Source organism: Mastigoproctus giganteus, chromosome 4 (assembly GCF_048544385.1).
Source record: "Mastigoproctus giganteus isolate SK-2022 chromosome 4, ASM4854438v1, whole genome shotgun sequence".
Taxonomy (NCBI): domain Eukaryota; kingdom Metazoa; phylum Arthropoda; class Arachnida; order Uropygi; family Thelyphonidae; genus Mastigoproctus; species Mastigoproctus giganteus.
In genome coordinates, this window is record NC_143578.1 from 236230611 (window position 1) to 236247893 (window position 17283).

At 33.8% G+C, this 17283-nt stretch overlaps 1 protein-coding gene across 6 annotated transcripts in view; it reads left to right on the top strand.

Moving 5' to 3' along the window:
- LOC150087516 (laminin subunit alpha lam-3-like) overlaps positions 1-17283 on the top strand; it is a 746420-nt gene that overhangs the window by 257013 nt on the left and 472124 nt on the right. For 5 of the 6 annotated variants that reach the window (XM_090371226.1, XM_090371225.1, XM_090371229.1 and 2 more), the window contains exons 12-13: positions 3323-3463; positions 8398-8553. In XM_090371226.1, coding sequence (XP_090227352.1) covers positions 3323-3463; positions 8398-8553 — 297 coding nt within the window. Of the gene's footprint in view, positions 1-3322; positions 3477-8397; positions 8554-17283 lie in introns of those variants that run through there. The other variant, XM_090371230.1, reaches the window with a different exon arrangement.

Consider the following 17283-nt stretch of genomic DNA (forward strand, 5'->3'; position numbering starts at 1 on the left):
ACAACAAAAGATTGAAGTCTGTTCCAGCAATCAACTACTCGCTGGATAAAGGCAAACTTCCCCACATCTATTCTACAACTGTCTTTCCTCAGTTTGAATCTATGTCCCCTCAGGTTTTTAGTCTGAGCAAGCAGAAGTATCCTGTCAGCATTGCGCCTGCTCAAACCATTCAAGGCCTTTTACCCCTCAGTCAGATCTCCTCGCAGGTGCCTAGTATCCAGATGCTGCAACTTGCAGAATTAAGCCTTTCTTTGAAATTGCACCTCTTTGTTCCTCTCGCCAATCTTGTTGCCCTTCTCTGTACTCGTTCTAGCAACTCTTCATCCTTCCTAAAATGAGAACTCCAGACCTGTATGCAATACCCAAGGTGTGGCCTGAACAGTGCCTTATACAAAGGGATAATCATCTCCTTGTCTCTGCTAGCAAAATTCCTATATATCATTGACAAAACTCCATGACCTTCTCTGGCAGCCCACTGCAATGTTGAGAGAACTTTATATCTGACTGCACAATTATGCCCAGGTCTTTTTCATTCTCCGCCTCCCCGATTGTAGTACCACACAGTTGGTATGTGACTCTTGGGTTACTGCTACCCATATGCAGTACTTTGCATTTGTCAATGTTAAATTTCAGTTGCCAGTTCTATGCCCATCTGCCTAACTTTTCGAGATCCTGTTGCAGTAGCATACTGTCTTTAGTGTCATTAACAACCATGCCAACCTTCATATCATCTGCCAACTTGGACATTAAGCCTGATATACCATCATCAATATCATTGATAAATACACAAAATTACAATGGGCCCAGCACCGAACCCTGGGGTACTACACTAATAACATTAGTCCACATAGAGCAGTGTTCATTTATTACCACTCTCTGCCATCTCCCACTCAACCATCCCTTTATTCATTGCAGCAACTTCCCCTTAATGCCATAACCCTCCAATTTATACAGCAATCTTCCATGTGCAACAGTATCAAAAGCTTTCCTGAAATCACAAATAACCTCTCCTCCCTTCCCACCTTGTCTATCCTTTCTGTACACATTGTACTCTCCAAATTCCAATTCTGCATTGCTTATATCTGTTTTACGCCATGGCTCTGATATCTCAACAATATCTGCCTTTGATGCCTTGATCAGCATTTCAAATTTATTACCTATACTTCTAGCATTGGTGTACATGCAAGTATCCATGCACCGGTTCTTACTCTTTGTTACCCTAACACAGCCCATGTATTTACTTGTTCCACAATGACTCACAGCAGTTCTTGAAATCCCCAGCAACTTGCTCTCTAGACTGCTGCTCATTACAATAGAAGCAGTGCAAGAATCACTGTTGCCTCTGCCTGCGGCTACTGTTAATCTTTATTAACAAGCTAGCAGTTTTTCAACCCACCTAACGCTGCCTCGATAGCATCCAAAAATATTCTTGCGCTTTCTATTTAAGTGTATCCCATCATTGTAGAAGCCGTCTCTCCTGTTAGCAAGCACAGACCATGCTGAAAAAAATTCTACCCCATGAGCCTTGCACAATCTCTCCAGGGCTGAATTGATTGACAAGGCTCTCATCATATACTCTCTCCTATCGTGTCTGGGCAGAATTGCAGACACTTTCAAATTTAACCCTAACTCGCGACTTTTTTTAAGCATTGACCTGTACTTGTTAAGTAAATTTGAAGGTCATTGCTGCCAATGTGTACAACATGTACACGTTGTACATGTACAAAATATGGAATGGTGTTCCAGTATTCTCCAGTTTATTGAACTATGATTTATTAAAGTTCTCATTCATATACAACTCTTGCATTCTTTAATTTTTTTTGGTAGCCTCTGTCTGAATATAGCAAATTTATTTAAATAAGTGTGTGGTTTAAATAGTGTTTTGATTCCACTTTATCATTATTTCTTCTAGTTTTCATAGTTTCCAATTTCACTTACACAATATGGTATTATTATTCATTTATTGTATAGAAATACTTTGTATAATATTGTATAGAAATACTTTGTATAATATTGTATAGAAATACTTTGTATAATATTGTATAGAAATACTTTGTATAATATTGTATAGACATACTTTAACTTGTACACTTCATACCTGCATTTTTGAACATTTTTGAGTATATTACAATGTATTTAACTATATAATATCGGTGTAGATACACCATAGCTAACCCATAAATTTGAACTACGTATGTTAAGGCATGGTTTTAATTGTATCTCATATTGTGGGTACCTTCACAACGAGATAGCTGGTATTGCACTACTTCAAATAAATAACACTTCTCTAGTAGAGAAGACTACTGTTATTTATTTTCAGTGGATACCACCACCCAGACAATCGTTTCGAAGCTAGTTGGCTTCATCATCAGTGAGTAGGCAGTTACCCTGGTAATGCAACTTGCCATCACAGTTGCGAAGTTATTTCCATATTATGAGAGATGCCAAATGGTGTATAAATAATAATGTATTAGAAGACAAAATGCATAAGAAATTATGCCTTGTGCATTTTGTCTTCTAATACATTGTTATTTATACACCATTTGGCATCTCTCATATTGTGCAAATAACTTTGCAACTGTGATGGCATGTTGCATTACCAGGGTACCTGGCCATCTACTGATGATCAAGTTTAGGTGGTGGTATCCACTGAAAATAAATAACAGTCTCTCTCTCTCTCAGGGTAACTCAGAATTTTTTTTTTTTGGCTGGTGCAGCAAAAGCCTCAGGCTTCCTTGCACCATATGGCTAATGATAATAATATTGTTGTTGTTATTTGGTTTTTAGGAGCATTAGCAACTAAGGCCATTTTGCTCCGGGGATATGTGGAGGTCATTCCCTGACCTTTCCGCATCCTCCGTATTTGGTAGTCATGGGCTCGAACCCCGGTCTAATCAAGTAGCGTATGCTACGCACTGCAGCTCCTGCCCACCTGGCTATGGACGCGCCTAAATAATAATAATAATAATACCAGCTATCTCGTGAAGGCATCCACAAAATGATACCTTTACACTACATACAGAGTTCAAATTTATTGGTAAACTATAGTGTATCTACACTGATATTATATAGTTAATTACCTAAACCCATAAGAAATTATACCTTGTGCATTTTTGTCTTCTAATACATTACAATGTATGAAATTTTAATTTCTTATACATTTAGATTAAATACTATAGTTTGTATAATTGAATATTAAAGAAGCCTATGTATTAAATTTTGTATTAATTTTAATTTTTTAAAGTAAACTTGGAAAACATTTTGCAAAAATTTTTAATGAGACTATATAGTTATCTTTATTAAATATAAATTTATTTTGTAGAGTAATGTTGAAGGAGCACGCTGTGAACAGTGCAAACATGGTCACTACAACCTGGATTCTGCTAATCCTGATGGATGTTCACCTTGTTTTTGTTCTGGTGTCACCAATATATGTGAATCTAGTAGATGGGGAGTGGAAATAGTAGGTTGGAAATGTATTACTTCCTTTTAAATGATTATTAATGCCTCTTTAATAACATATGTATATTTCCATGTTTCGTACCTCTTTTTTAATTTTAATAAAAGCAGATAATACTGATTATTTGTATATAAAATGCTAATGTTTTTTTTTTTGTTTTTTTTTTGGAGAATTATAACCATTTGAAAATTTATTAATTGTATTCAAGGAATGTAAAATGTTATGAATCTCTTTCTAATTATTGGTTTTCTGATTTACCGGTATTTACTGCTTTGATACGCTGCCCCTTCCTGATCGTAATTTGTGAGGGTATCCTAAAAACTATGTTTTAATATATTTTTACATAGCCCATAACATGGTAGGGCCAGTACTTTCTGAATTGTTTGACAATTTACTTTATTCTCAAAATTCTAAATTCATATATAACTGCATGCTTGGTATACAGAAGTCATTCTTTTAACTTTAATAGTTTTATTTTTCTGTTTGAAGTCCATAGTGAAACATCTTCTTTCAAACTGTCTATAAATATGTGTTACCATGTTCTTCAGTACATGTGTCAGAATATTTTTAAGTGTAGTGGTTATATTTACATTTTGTAAGGAAGAAAACTAGATAACATAAAAAAAAAAAACAAAGGAAAGGAAAGAAAAGAAAAGAAATATAAGGTTCAGCTGGAGTGTTAACCTTAACTTGGAAATAAATTATTCACTTTTTGATTTTGATATGATTTTTCAGTAGTTCTAATTTATCATATGTGCATTCAATTCAAATATCCACAATGTTCATTTTTGGACTCTGTGATCAGTTAATTATTTTTTCCCCTATCTCCAGGATAGATAACATAGATTACTTGTAAATAGTGTGCAAATGTGTAAGCTTAAATATATGACAAGCAAAGTGTAGATTCCACACTTTGCTTGTCATCCACACTTTTTTTACTCTCCATTAATTTTTTTTTTTTTACACTGTAAACACCTAGTTTTCAATTTTATTTCTACTTTAATTTATTTTATATAACATACACTGTGTTAGGACTACCTTGTCCATACTTTGTGAGAGTTATACTGCTTTTCCCTTTTAATCCCACTTGGTTTATTCTTAAATTTCTTCTCTTCTACAGTTATGGACAATATAGAAATGCCATCCTTGATTAGGATATACTGGATAGGAATGGAATTTATTTTTAACAAACCTATGCTATGTTTCTCATATAATTCTCATAAACTGATATGTTACAGATGAACTGGATATAAAGAATATATTTAGACCTCAGTAAAATTTTTGATACCTTTCCATATGGTGAGGAGAACAAATGGGTGCTCTTACCAAGAAGGGCTTAAGTTCTGCAGATTGCAGCACCTGGAGAGTAGGCACCTGCGAGGTGATCTGATTGAGGTGTATAAAGCCTTGAATGGATTGAGCAAGCTGAATGCTGATGGGATTCTTCCTCTTGCTCAGATTGAGAACCTGAGGGGGCACAGATTCAAATTGAGGAAAGACAGTTGTAGAATAGATGTGCGGAAATTTGGCTGTAGCCAGCGGGTAGTTGATTGGTGGAACAGACTTCCATCTTTTGTTGTGGAAGTTGATGGTGAAATGAGAGGGTTTTTTTTTTTTTTTTTTTTTTCTTGCATTGTATGCCTCTACTAATGCTAATGCTTTTTGTATAACAATTAAAACAATATGCTATTACGGGCATGGTTCAGTGGTGGATAAAAGGTTGATTAAATTGTAGAAGACAGAGGTGGTTATAAATGACTGTTGCTCTGATTGCGCCATAGAGGATTTCTATAGATTGATTTTGGTACTGGGTCTCTTGTTGTTTTTGAAATGTGTTAATGATATGAATGAAAGTATAACAAATCCTTTTCATATATACAAATTATTTGCATACAAATTTGTGCAAAAATTTTTATATATGCAAATACTCATTATATATATATGAGATATAATAATGGGTTAAAATGTGAAGTAGTAGTGTAAAAATAAATAAGATATGACAAATACACTTGAGCAAGCAAAGCAGTAGCAAAGGATGCTAAAGTTTATATATGTATGGTTAAATTAATAAGCCAGTTAAGTGTGTGAAGATGGAAGTGTAAATTACACAAAATGCCAAAAGCTAATAAGAAAAGGATAGCAGAAAAATGAGAAATTGTAGGTGTGAAAAAGAAAGAAAGAAAGAAAGAAAGAAAGAATATGAATATGAATATCCTATCTATTATAATAAATTAGGTAAAATTATAGGCTGAATTGTAAAGCCAATTAGAGAAGGTGACCCGTAAAGTAAAAATGATTAAGTCAAAAGGATTAAATTAATAAAGGTAATAGTGGCTAGCATCAGATATGGGTAGGAAAATTTGGCTATAAGTCGTAAAAAGGGGGGGGGGTAGAGCAAATATGCAATAAAATCTGATGTTAGCCAAAGTAAATATTGATACATGATCAGGTATTTCATCAGGGGACTATACTGATCATGCCTCAAGGACTGTTTTTCTATATTTGTCCATGGCTGTGGAAGAATCCATAACTCTGTAAATAGAATTTGCCTGCACTAAATTCTGTTTACACATTCTATTTACATATTCTACTAAATTCTACCAACTTATATTTGCATTTTCTGCCTGATTTTTACTCTCCGTTAATTTTTTTTTTTACACTGTAAACACCTAGTTTTCAATTTTGTTTCTACTTTAATTCACCTTAATTTATTTTATATAACATACACTGTGTTAGGACTACCTTGTCCATACTTTGTGAGAGTTATACTGCTTTCCCCTTTTAATCCCACTTGGTTTATCCTTAAATTTCTTCTCTTCCACAGTTATTGATACATGATCAGGGGACTACACCTAATCCACAGGATTAGGTGTAGTCCCCTGATCATGTATCAATATTTACTTTGACTAACATCAGATTTTATTGCATATTTGTTCTATTTCCCCCCCCCCCCTCTTTTTATAACTTATAGCCAAACTTGCCCACCCATATCTGATGCTAGCTGCTATTACCTTTATTAATTTAATCATTTTGACTTAACCATTCTTACTTTACAGGTAAACCTTCTCTAATTGGCTTTACAATTCAGCCTATAATTTTACCTAATTCATTATAATACCTAGAATATTCACATATATAATTCATATTTGTATAAATTCATACTGTATAAACATCTTTCCATAACTTTATCAAGTGCCAATAAAGAGATGAATAACTCATACATACCCATTTCTGTTTTCCCTATTACAGTTTTTTTCAATGCGACAATAATAAATGTAAGCTTTTATCAAATCATTTTTTGCAAGAACACTTCAAATAGTAGCTTAAAATTAGTATATTATTTCTGCTAATTTCAATATGGAAAGTGATCTAACTGATATGCAGTAAAAAAAATATTTAATTACATCTTACCATCCTTTTAAAATTGAAAATTGAAAATCGAAACACATGATAAAAAGAATTTTGAGTGCACTACTATACTTCTAATACTCCTGTCTGTCCCACCTTCTGCCGTTTAATGCATGAAATCAGAATGATCAAATTAAAATAAAGGTAAGAAAAATTAAATGAAAAGAAATTAATATCTGACCATTAAAATTCTAATTGAAACATATATTACAATTTAAAATTAAGACATAGATACATTTAAAATAAAAATTTTAAAAAACACCATTATCTACCACCTAGTTTGCCTGGTAGATAGCAGGGTGTTGAATCTTTACTGTTGCCACATAGTTTAATGTACACTGATTCACTGAGTGCAATACATGCACTCCAATATAAACTTCTGACTCACCCACTCTTAAAAAATTCTTAAATTTTCTGTTATAACTTAAAGGAAAACTCCAGAAGATAGTTTTTCTGGATTTCAGGACACTCTGGAATTCTAGGAAATGAACATGGGTACCCATAAAAAAAAAAAAAAAAAAAAAAGCTCTAAACCATATTATAAATACAGCAAATTCCTGCTGCAGTTAAGGCTGAACTTGGCAAGGTGTGATTCTACTCTTATGTGTTGAGCCACCTAATAAAAATAAAATAAGATAAAAATAAGAAAAGAAAAGACAAAGAAACACTCACCTTTAGCAGTGAAAATGCAAGGCCCCCACACTAAAATAGATGCTTGCATTGACCAAAGAATTGACCATCACTTTATAGAAAATATGAATTAGGAGCTTATGAGCACTACCTCTTCAAAGAGACATCAGCATTTGTGAACTCTGAAATTTTAATCTATTTTAGTTATTGACCACTGTCCAGAAAAATGGACAGTGGTCAATGACTAATGACAAGAACTCAAGAAATAAAAAACATGTCATCTCCACCACCTTCTATAAGTTAAATTAGCAAACATAATAGACAAATTGCAAATTATAAATGTCGACCCATCCAATCAGCAGGTCTAAAGTCCGAGTGTAAATCTGCAAATTAACACTGAACTAAATCGTAATAAATACGTAGATCTAATATAAATAATTAAATTAAAATCAAACCATTAATTAATGCAAACCAAATGGTGGTTGTGAATCTTCAACAAAAAAAAGAAAGAATAGGACAAACTGCATATTAAGGAAGAAAGGGAGAAATAAATATAATGGACTGTGTTTCATCCATATCAAAAATAATTTTAATATAGGGAATAATATGGCAAGACATGAAAAATGGAAAATTTTGTCTTGGTAAGGAAAGGTAGTGTCAACCACCTTTCCTTAGCAAGAACATGTAGAGACCTTTTAAGGTGTCTAGTATCATTAAATTAAACATTACACATTAGATGTTTCAATATGCCATATATTTGTAATACATATAACAACCAGTGATGTATGTTCTATGGCAAGGTATGTAATATAAATTTCACTATTAAAGAGACTTCTTGCTTTTTTTTTTTTCCTGTCTACTATAGCCTTTGAATATAGTGATGGTTTTCACTTATTTAGACTATTAAAATGCAAGGCTGGATGGTAACTGACCTCCTCGGATATCATACTTCTCCCCCAGTTTATGAAAATGGTGCTCTACGAATTCCTGATAATGACATGCTTGGATTAGAGAGTTATTACTGGATGGCTCCTTCTGAATATTTGGGCAAAAAGGTGGGTTGGGGTAGGTGAGAATCTTTATTTTTATTTTTTTTATTATTTTATTTTTTAAGTTATAAAAATTTGCTTAATTTCTTTGTTTAGGGGGGAAATTAACATATTGATTATAGTAAGCAAAGCCAGTTTTTAAATTTCATTTTACAAAATAAGGTAGATACTAATAATTAAAATTTTAAGTTATTTTTAAAACTTTATACCACTTTAATTTTTTCTAAAGTGTAAACATCTCCATAAACAAATTTGGAAAACTTTGTAGTAGCTCACACAATATTGGTCAATTAAGTGACAAAGTGTGCAATATTACCAGATGTTCATGTCTCACCAGCCATTGTTAATTAACCAATTGAATTATCAATCACTCCTGTCACTCAAACTTTTATAACTGATATTTACTTTCAATCAATGAATTATAAGACATGATTATGACACAATTTCAGTTATGGATAGGGAAACAGAATTTCTTCCCTATTCTACCCTACATATGTCATTAAGGGCAAGAAGTAGTCATATCCTACTTCTTCCCCTCCCATATTGGGTGAGTAATCCTGATATGGGCTATGTGTCTTTTGTCTGTATAAAGTGTGCATTCATGAGCTGATTTTTATGTTATGCATGCAGAAAAACCCAGAACCCATGGGTCCTGGATTTTTTCTGCATGCTCACCTGAAGTTTCTCTTCATGTTTATTAACTGCAGATTATTTGTTTGCAATGCATACACAAAGAACTGTGACCAGCAGCCCTATGCCAAGGACATATATCACCATTTAGAAATTAATATACAGCGCCAGTGTCACCAATTTAGTGGTTTTCCCCGCTAGATTTAGCGGAATTGCTTCAGGTTTGGCGGATTAAAATATGTAATAGCTGATAGCAGTTTTTTTAGCGGAATGAGTTTAAATGTAAAAATTTAAAATATGTTTAGCATTTTATATATTTTGGCAATGTAACATTTAAATTAAGAAATATTTATTTAACAATATAAATATTTCATAATTGAAATGTTTTATTGATATACATCGTAAACATAGTAGGGATACCTTATTTAATAGGTTTTTTTTATAAAGTGAAGAATTGGTTTTATATTATTCAGGGATCCCCTGAGGGGGACCACAACAATTTCAATACCTAGTTACACTCATGGTCAAACAATATGACCATTGGTTCATAACTTTAAATTGTTGAATCAAATTTAAAAATGTAGAAAAAATTCTAATGAAGTAGCCCCCATCTTTTTTTGAAACCTCGAAGGAATGCCATTGGATTATTTTTCTTCGTCGTAATTGAGTCATCTGGAGAAACAAAATTATAACGATGAATAACCTCATCATGGGTATAATTAATGTCTCAGTAGAGATCTTTATATGCAGGCCATCCATCACTGATGATTCTTGTACCTGACAGTATTCTCTTTCTTATAGTTGATAATAGAGTTGTTTTATCTCTATTTTCTACCAGAACTAAAAAAACATCGTTTGGTAATTCTTTTGAATGCACCAAAAACCCATTGTGTTCCTATTAGTCATCCTCTATTATTTTATTATTAGCTATACGGTGCAAGGAAGCCTGAGGCTTATGCTGCACCAGCTGAAAAAAAAAAAATTCTGAATTATTGAGAGAGAGAGAGAGAGAGAGAAGTAGAAGGGAATCACCAAGAAAGATGATGATATCCAGCTCAGGACCCTGGGTATCCCAAGCCCATACTCACCAGATGTGAGTCCCTGGAGTTATTATATATTTTCTTTTGAAAAATGCTGATTCATCAATTTCAACTTAGATAGGTATTCCATTTTCTGAAATCCCCCTAGTTAACTATCTTAATCAATTATTGATATCATGCAGATCTCCCTCAGATCTTTGCATTTTCCAATAACTGTTTTTTTTTATTGATATTTAAATGAAGAGCAATGCGATCTTGAGACCAATCTTAGGACCAGAAGTATAGAAATAATAAATTTTGAGATAACGCTAATGTACTATCATCAAAAAATGATTTATGTCTAATACTCTTTGTTTTACGGCAAGGTTTCTTACAACCCCATCTAAACATATCAGTTTTACATTTACTTTTTGTTAGCCGCATTTCAACTTTGCAAACTTCACCAAAAGCTGTACTTTGCGAAATGTGATTTTTCACCAACCAAGAAATCAAGTGATTAATATTGCCACTGCATAAATTCATCAACTCTGTTAAACGGTAGTTGTTATTTTTGACTTCTTCCTCAGAATAAACTGCATTTGATATGCAATTTGGAGGTTTTTGTCTGGACATAATGTAGGGTCTTAAAATTTTTTATGGCACCCATTAATAGGATTTAACCAAAATGAAATAAAAAGTTGGCGGGTTAAGTGTTAAAAATAGTGGATTTTGAGCATGCGGCTAGCGGGAAGTATTATTAAGAGTTGGTAACACTGTACAGCACTATCTGTATGCTACTGTGATACCAAGCTTCCACATTTTTATATGTGGCCCATGCATTGTCCTGTATCAGTGTTTTGGCAGTTTTTTTCTTAATGTATTGTATCCTGGTTGATCACTGGTCAAAATTTCCTGTGTGTTACATTAGAAAGGAAAAATTTGTGATAAAGAAACTAGTTCAGAAAGAATTTGCAGAAATGAATATCATGTTTATATTTTTGAACTGTGAGCTTTTTCTTGTTTCCTCTTGAACTTCATGTATGACTTTTACAACAGTTTAAAGCAAGCATCACTGACAGATTTGAGTGACAGGATTACAAGTCATAATTAGGTAGCAACCAGTGAGGAAATTGTGAGCTATGGCACCGTTTATTGAAGCTGTTTATAGAGAAATAAAGTATATGAAAAAGTTTACCTAAGGTGGAAAACTTTGAACTTTCCAAGGCAGTATGCATGCTAATATCCATCAAACTCAGACTTTGACATGATTGAACATAATATACTTCTTTCTCTGCAAAGATGTGTATTGGTTGCTGTTAATCATATGTGATAGCTGCTATCAGCCAAAGTTCAAACTCTGTATTACAGTTTGTTTGATAGCAGCTTAGTTGGAAAAGTATATATCACCATCTAAAACTCATTTGGAGGGGTCTGAATCCAGTTCCTGTTGACAACTTCACAAATTTCTAAAGTTTTATTCAATCAAGGTTGTAGTTAACTGATCTCAACTGGGGGGGGGTCAGGTTTTCCCCTGAGATATTCCAGGCTTTTCAGCCCATACAACAGGCTGATTGGCTTGTGAACACACACACAGCTATCTGAGATACAGATGTTAACGACAAGTAGCCTTTAAATTATAAAATATTTAGAATTTCTGTTGCCTTTAAACGCATCCATCATATATATTTTAACATGCAACAATTCACCTCCAAATTGGCTATTTTTGCAGAACTTTATACAGTCAAATTTGGTTATAATGAGCATGGAAATAAAAGAGATCATACCTGTAATGAGCAAAAAGCCATAAATTTGACCCGAGGGGGCTCACCTCTTGGAGTATGGGCTTGGTGCTTGGCACACCCTGGGTCCTGAGCTGGATATCATCGTATTCTTCTCTTCCTTGGTGATTCTCTCTCTCTCTCTCTCTCTCTCTCTCTCTCTCTCTCTCTCTCTCTCTCTCTCTCTCTCTCTCAAGGTAACTCAGGAATGGTTTTTTTTTTTTTTTTTTTTTTTTTGCTGATGCAGCAAAAGCCTCAGGCTTCCTTGCACCATATGGCTAATATTGATTATAATAAATAATGATTTTAATTTACACGTATTTCCATACAATCACTCACTGTTATAATGAGCATACTGCATGGAATACTATACAAATTTTAGTAACTATGCAAACATGCAAGCATTCTTAATTGCTTGGGTAGTTGAAAAAAACCCAATTCTTGGAATAGACAAAAATGGAAGGGGTGACTTAGTTTTTATGATCACCCGCATCAGATTAGGGGCCGGTTTATGACCTAATCTTGTCGAAATAAATTTATGGTTCAGTGAATACAAGACAATCTGTAAATAGGGTAATGTGACCATAGAAATTACGAGCATTCCACTCATAATTTCTATGGTCACATTACCCTATTTACAGATTGTCTTGTATTCACTGAACCATAAATTTATTTTGGGACTTCTGAAAATTTTGGAAACGATAATTGTTTGTATGCAGATCACTTTACTGTCATTTTAAAGTAAAATCAGTTAGAAATGAACTCTTCCTTCTGAAGCATGTCTACTAACAAAAGAAAGTGTCTCTCGATTCTCGAAAAAGTCGAAATTATTTGTGTTAGAAGGTGGTGCAAAAAATGTTGAAGTGTGTAAAATGTTTTCTTTGTCCTCTTCAACAGTGTTGACATTGTGGAAGAATAAACATGTTTACATATTGGCACTGGAAAAGAATATAGCAGGGAAAAAAAAAAAAAAATTGAGAAAGTGCGAAGTTACGAACATCAATGAAGCATTGCTTCAGTGGTTCACTACACAAAAAAGTGCTGGATTTTCATTAGATGGTCCCATGGGCACTGATATTTTGAAAGGTGGTGCTAAAAAAAAAAAAAAATACAAACAAACCCAAAAAAAAAAAAAAAAACTACAGTAGAACATTGATTATCCAAATTGTCAAATATCTGAACCACAACTGCCCCCCCCCCCCCCAAAAAAAAAACTGTTGTACTGTTGCCCGTTGTGAGTGCGGGAGTATGGTGGGTGGAGCTGTTAGCTTTCACTCAGTCTGCTGTGAGCCACTGCAGTGTGAGGTTATTTCAGATGTCTTGTTTCTAATCACTCAATGTTTTTGTTCGTTGCCATTTCAGAGTGAAATACTGTCATTTTACTTTTTAATTTTAATACTGCTGGCCTTTTGTGTTAATAATGGTGTCTACAGGCAAAAGTAACCAAAATGTGTTGTCAATAGAAGACAAGATAACAATTATTAATAGACTGGAAAAGGATGAAACAGGTGTATCTCTTGCTAAGATTTTTAATGTTGGTAAAGCAGCCATAGCTGACATAAAGAGCAGAAAAAAATGAAATTTTGAAGTTTACTTCAAAGTTAGATAATGAACATGGCTCTAAAAAAAAAAGGAAAACTATGAAAAAAGCTAGTGATGAGAAATTAGAAGATGCTGTTTATTTATGGTTTCTACAAATAAGTCAAGGTGAACCTATTTCTGGACCTCTGTTATGCAAAAAAGCATTACAATTGAATCAAAAGTTTAAAAGCCCATCTGAATTTAAAACCAGTACAGGATGGCTGAAAAATTTTGAATCTTGCCGCCATATAAGGGAGCTTATATGGCGGCATTGGCAGAGGAAGAAGGTTTTCCAAGGATGATGTTTGCAATGCAGATGAAACTGATCTTAATTGGAAGTCACTCCCTTGTAAATCTTGTATTACAAGATTTACAAGGTTCTTGTAATTAATACAAGATTCTTGTATTAAATGCAAGTGGACAGCATGTTTACCATTGTTGGGAAATCCAAGAGTCCAAGGTGCTTTAAAGACATAAAGTGCCTACCAGTACGATATAAAGGACAGATGAATTCCAACGTTTTTTGGGATTGGTTTAGCCAAGATTTTATTCCAAGTCTGAAGAGGCATTGAGAAAATGAGGGTAAAGCTGGCGACGTTTTGTTTATTATCAATAATGCACCATCCCACCCCCCCTCTTGAAAAAATGAATTCAATTGTTGAGAACTTCATTGTCAGGTTTTTAACGCCAAATGTTACAGCCCTGCTGCAGCCAATGGATCAAGCTGTTATAGAGCCGACCGGGCTAGCCGAGTGGGTGAAGTACCTGCTCGGCAACTCAAAGGTCGCGGGTTCGATTCCCGCCTCGGGCTTGGATCAAAGTACTGCAAAAACCTTGGGAAGTGCAATATGGCCACAGAAGCCAATGCGCCAACAACTACCAAAACAAACAAACAAAGCTGTTATAGAAAAACTAAAAAAGATGTACAAAAAACAAGTCTTGCATCATTTGCTGCTACCAGAATGAGATGAAGAGAGCGTGATTGAGTTTTCAAAGAAGCTCAAGATTAAGGATTGTTGCTACATGTTAGCAGATGCCTGGAACATGTTGTCAGAGAGAAATCTGAAAAAGGCATGGCATGCACCTTGGGGTGTTGCTGAGGAGACGGTCACACATGTGCAGTATTGTAACTTTATTTCAAGGGATTCCTGGGTTTTCTGAGTGTGGGCAAGATGATGCAGAAGCATGGTTAAACAACAATGCTGATGATCCTGGTTATCCATATTTTAACCAAAGAAGAAATTGTTGCATTAGTCCAGGATGAAGAATGTGCTGACTTTAACAAAGCTGCTTCTAATGAAGAAGAAGAGGGAGCGGACCCGCTCACATGGAGGCCTTCACTGGCTAGAAACTGCAATGACATGGAGAGAAACTGTCTAAATACAGTTCTATGGAGATATTGCTATTAAAGAGGATGAAACACCTCACCACAAAAAAAAGAATCTCGCATGATTCAAAGAAAAATTCAAGATCACATATTTTAAAAAATAAACCTTCCCAAGATTCATTATACTCTTATTTGTGTTTGTTTATTTCTGTTTGTGTAAAAAAAAAGTGTGATTTATAGTTGAAACCATGTAAAACAATTAGGTAAATTCAAAATAAATGTAATATATAATATATGTTGTTTCTTCTAAACGTTTTGGTTATTATTTACAAAACATTTTCTATATCAATTATTTTTATAATACTTTATATTTCAAAATACAGTAGCAATAACCTTGCATACGGTAATTTAATTGTAGGCCTAATTACACTTTGTTTCATATAAACTGGGTATATGTTTGATTATCCGAACTATTTGATTAACCAAACCAACCTTGGTCCCAATTAGTTCGGATAATCAATGTTCTACTGTATTACATTAGGGTCACCCAGTAAGTTATTACATATGCCCATGTGTATTTTGTCTGTAAATTGCACGTTTTCTAGTCGATTTGCCTGTTTTGCTGGATGAAAAAACCTGTTTCTAAGGAAAAAACCTTGCTATCTATCCCTGAGACTGACCAACTCAGCCACATAGTGAAAAAAGCCCATAAAAGTTCCTCATCTCGAACCCAGGCCTTTTCCACTCGGTGTGGGGAGGACGGTGACGACACCGCTGTGCTACCCATGAAGACTGAAGGTTGTGCATGTGGGAATAAGTGGTTTGTTCAACACATTTTCAAATACATGCAATACCTTAATTAAGTCAAGTTTGACTGATTTACGTGTAGCCGAGCCAAAGTTTCATGATCAGTGGGAGAAGATAAGACTGTGCTCACAGTCTGTGCTGATGTGGGATTTACATAAAGACATAATTACTATCAAGGGTAAAGGGGAGGGCTTTTGCTACTGTAACATTGAATACAGTGGTCTCAGACAGTTTTTAAATTCTGTGCAGTGGGACCCGCAGGAAATTCTAAATAGGAAGCATTAGGGAAATAATCTTAGAAGCTATTATGCTTTTCATGCAAAATAAGAAATATTGTTCAATTCTTAGACCTAAATAGATGTCAGATGATTAGACACTTATTCCAGAGAAGAAAAATGCATGGAATGCATATAAATTATCAGATGATGGTAGATATAAACTAGTCTGTAATCAATTTTCTAAATTATTTTAGGAACATTGCTTCAACATTACTCTCTTCTTCTTTATCCCCCCCCCCTTATTTTTGTTATTTTATTTGGTTAAGTTCATTTTCACTCTACTGATTTACCATGTAACTGATTTACCAAGGAACTAAATGAACTAAGTGATTACTGAGAGGAAAGTGAAGAGAAATTGTTGAAGATTGAAGCTAAATGAAAAAAGGCATTTTTGGTGGATGGGACCTATGTAATTATATTAAAGGAGGCAGCAAAGGAGGTATGGAAACATTTAACAATCATTATGAGAGCATCTTCGAATTCAGGGGAGGTCCCTATGGACTGGAGATGTTGGAATGATTAATCTGTCAGTTATGATAAGTAGCAATCATCAGAATCGAAACTTTTTTCACTTAACTAATCTTAGATATTCTGTTGCTGAGGTGCGATGTTAATATGGCACCCCTTACATATATTATTTATGTGGTTAGATATCAATATGATATCTTTACTTATATTATTTATAATTAAGCATTAGCCTAGAAGAAATCATGCAGGACCTAACAGGTGACACCCAAAAATATCGATTGCACATTAATTATTGGTTCAAGGTTGAAACTGAAACTTTCACTACTTTCTTAAATGTAGACAAAGTTTTGCTTCAGTAATTTTGGAAGTGAACAGTTATTGTTTACCCAAAATTATACTTTGAGAGAAACTACTTTTACCATTACTGTTTTTACCTTCTGCCTGAACTTTCAATTTCAGAATGATGTAAACAAATACATTTCTTGTCCAACAGTTGCTGCGTCTGCTACTAAAATTAGGTACTCTTTGTGTTATCTTTAATTATTATATAAAATTATTTCTTGTCTTGATTATTATTATTATTAGTGATGCAAAATGGCTTTTTGTATAGATTGATATTATTGTGTATCTATTTATTTCTTATATTAGTGTCTTATAATAAGTGCACATGTTTTAGTTTTTGCATGCTTAATGGTTTATCAAACTGGAAAATTGAAGTGACTAATAGTTTTATGTGTATAATGTTTTTTTTCAGTAGCATTAGTAAAAGTTTTATTTTGTTAACAATAATGTGTAACAAGAAAAAAAGTTACATTAAATAATTATTGCAATCGGTTAATAAAATACCA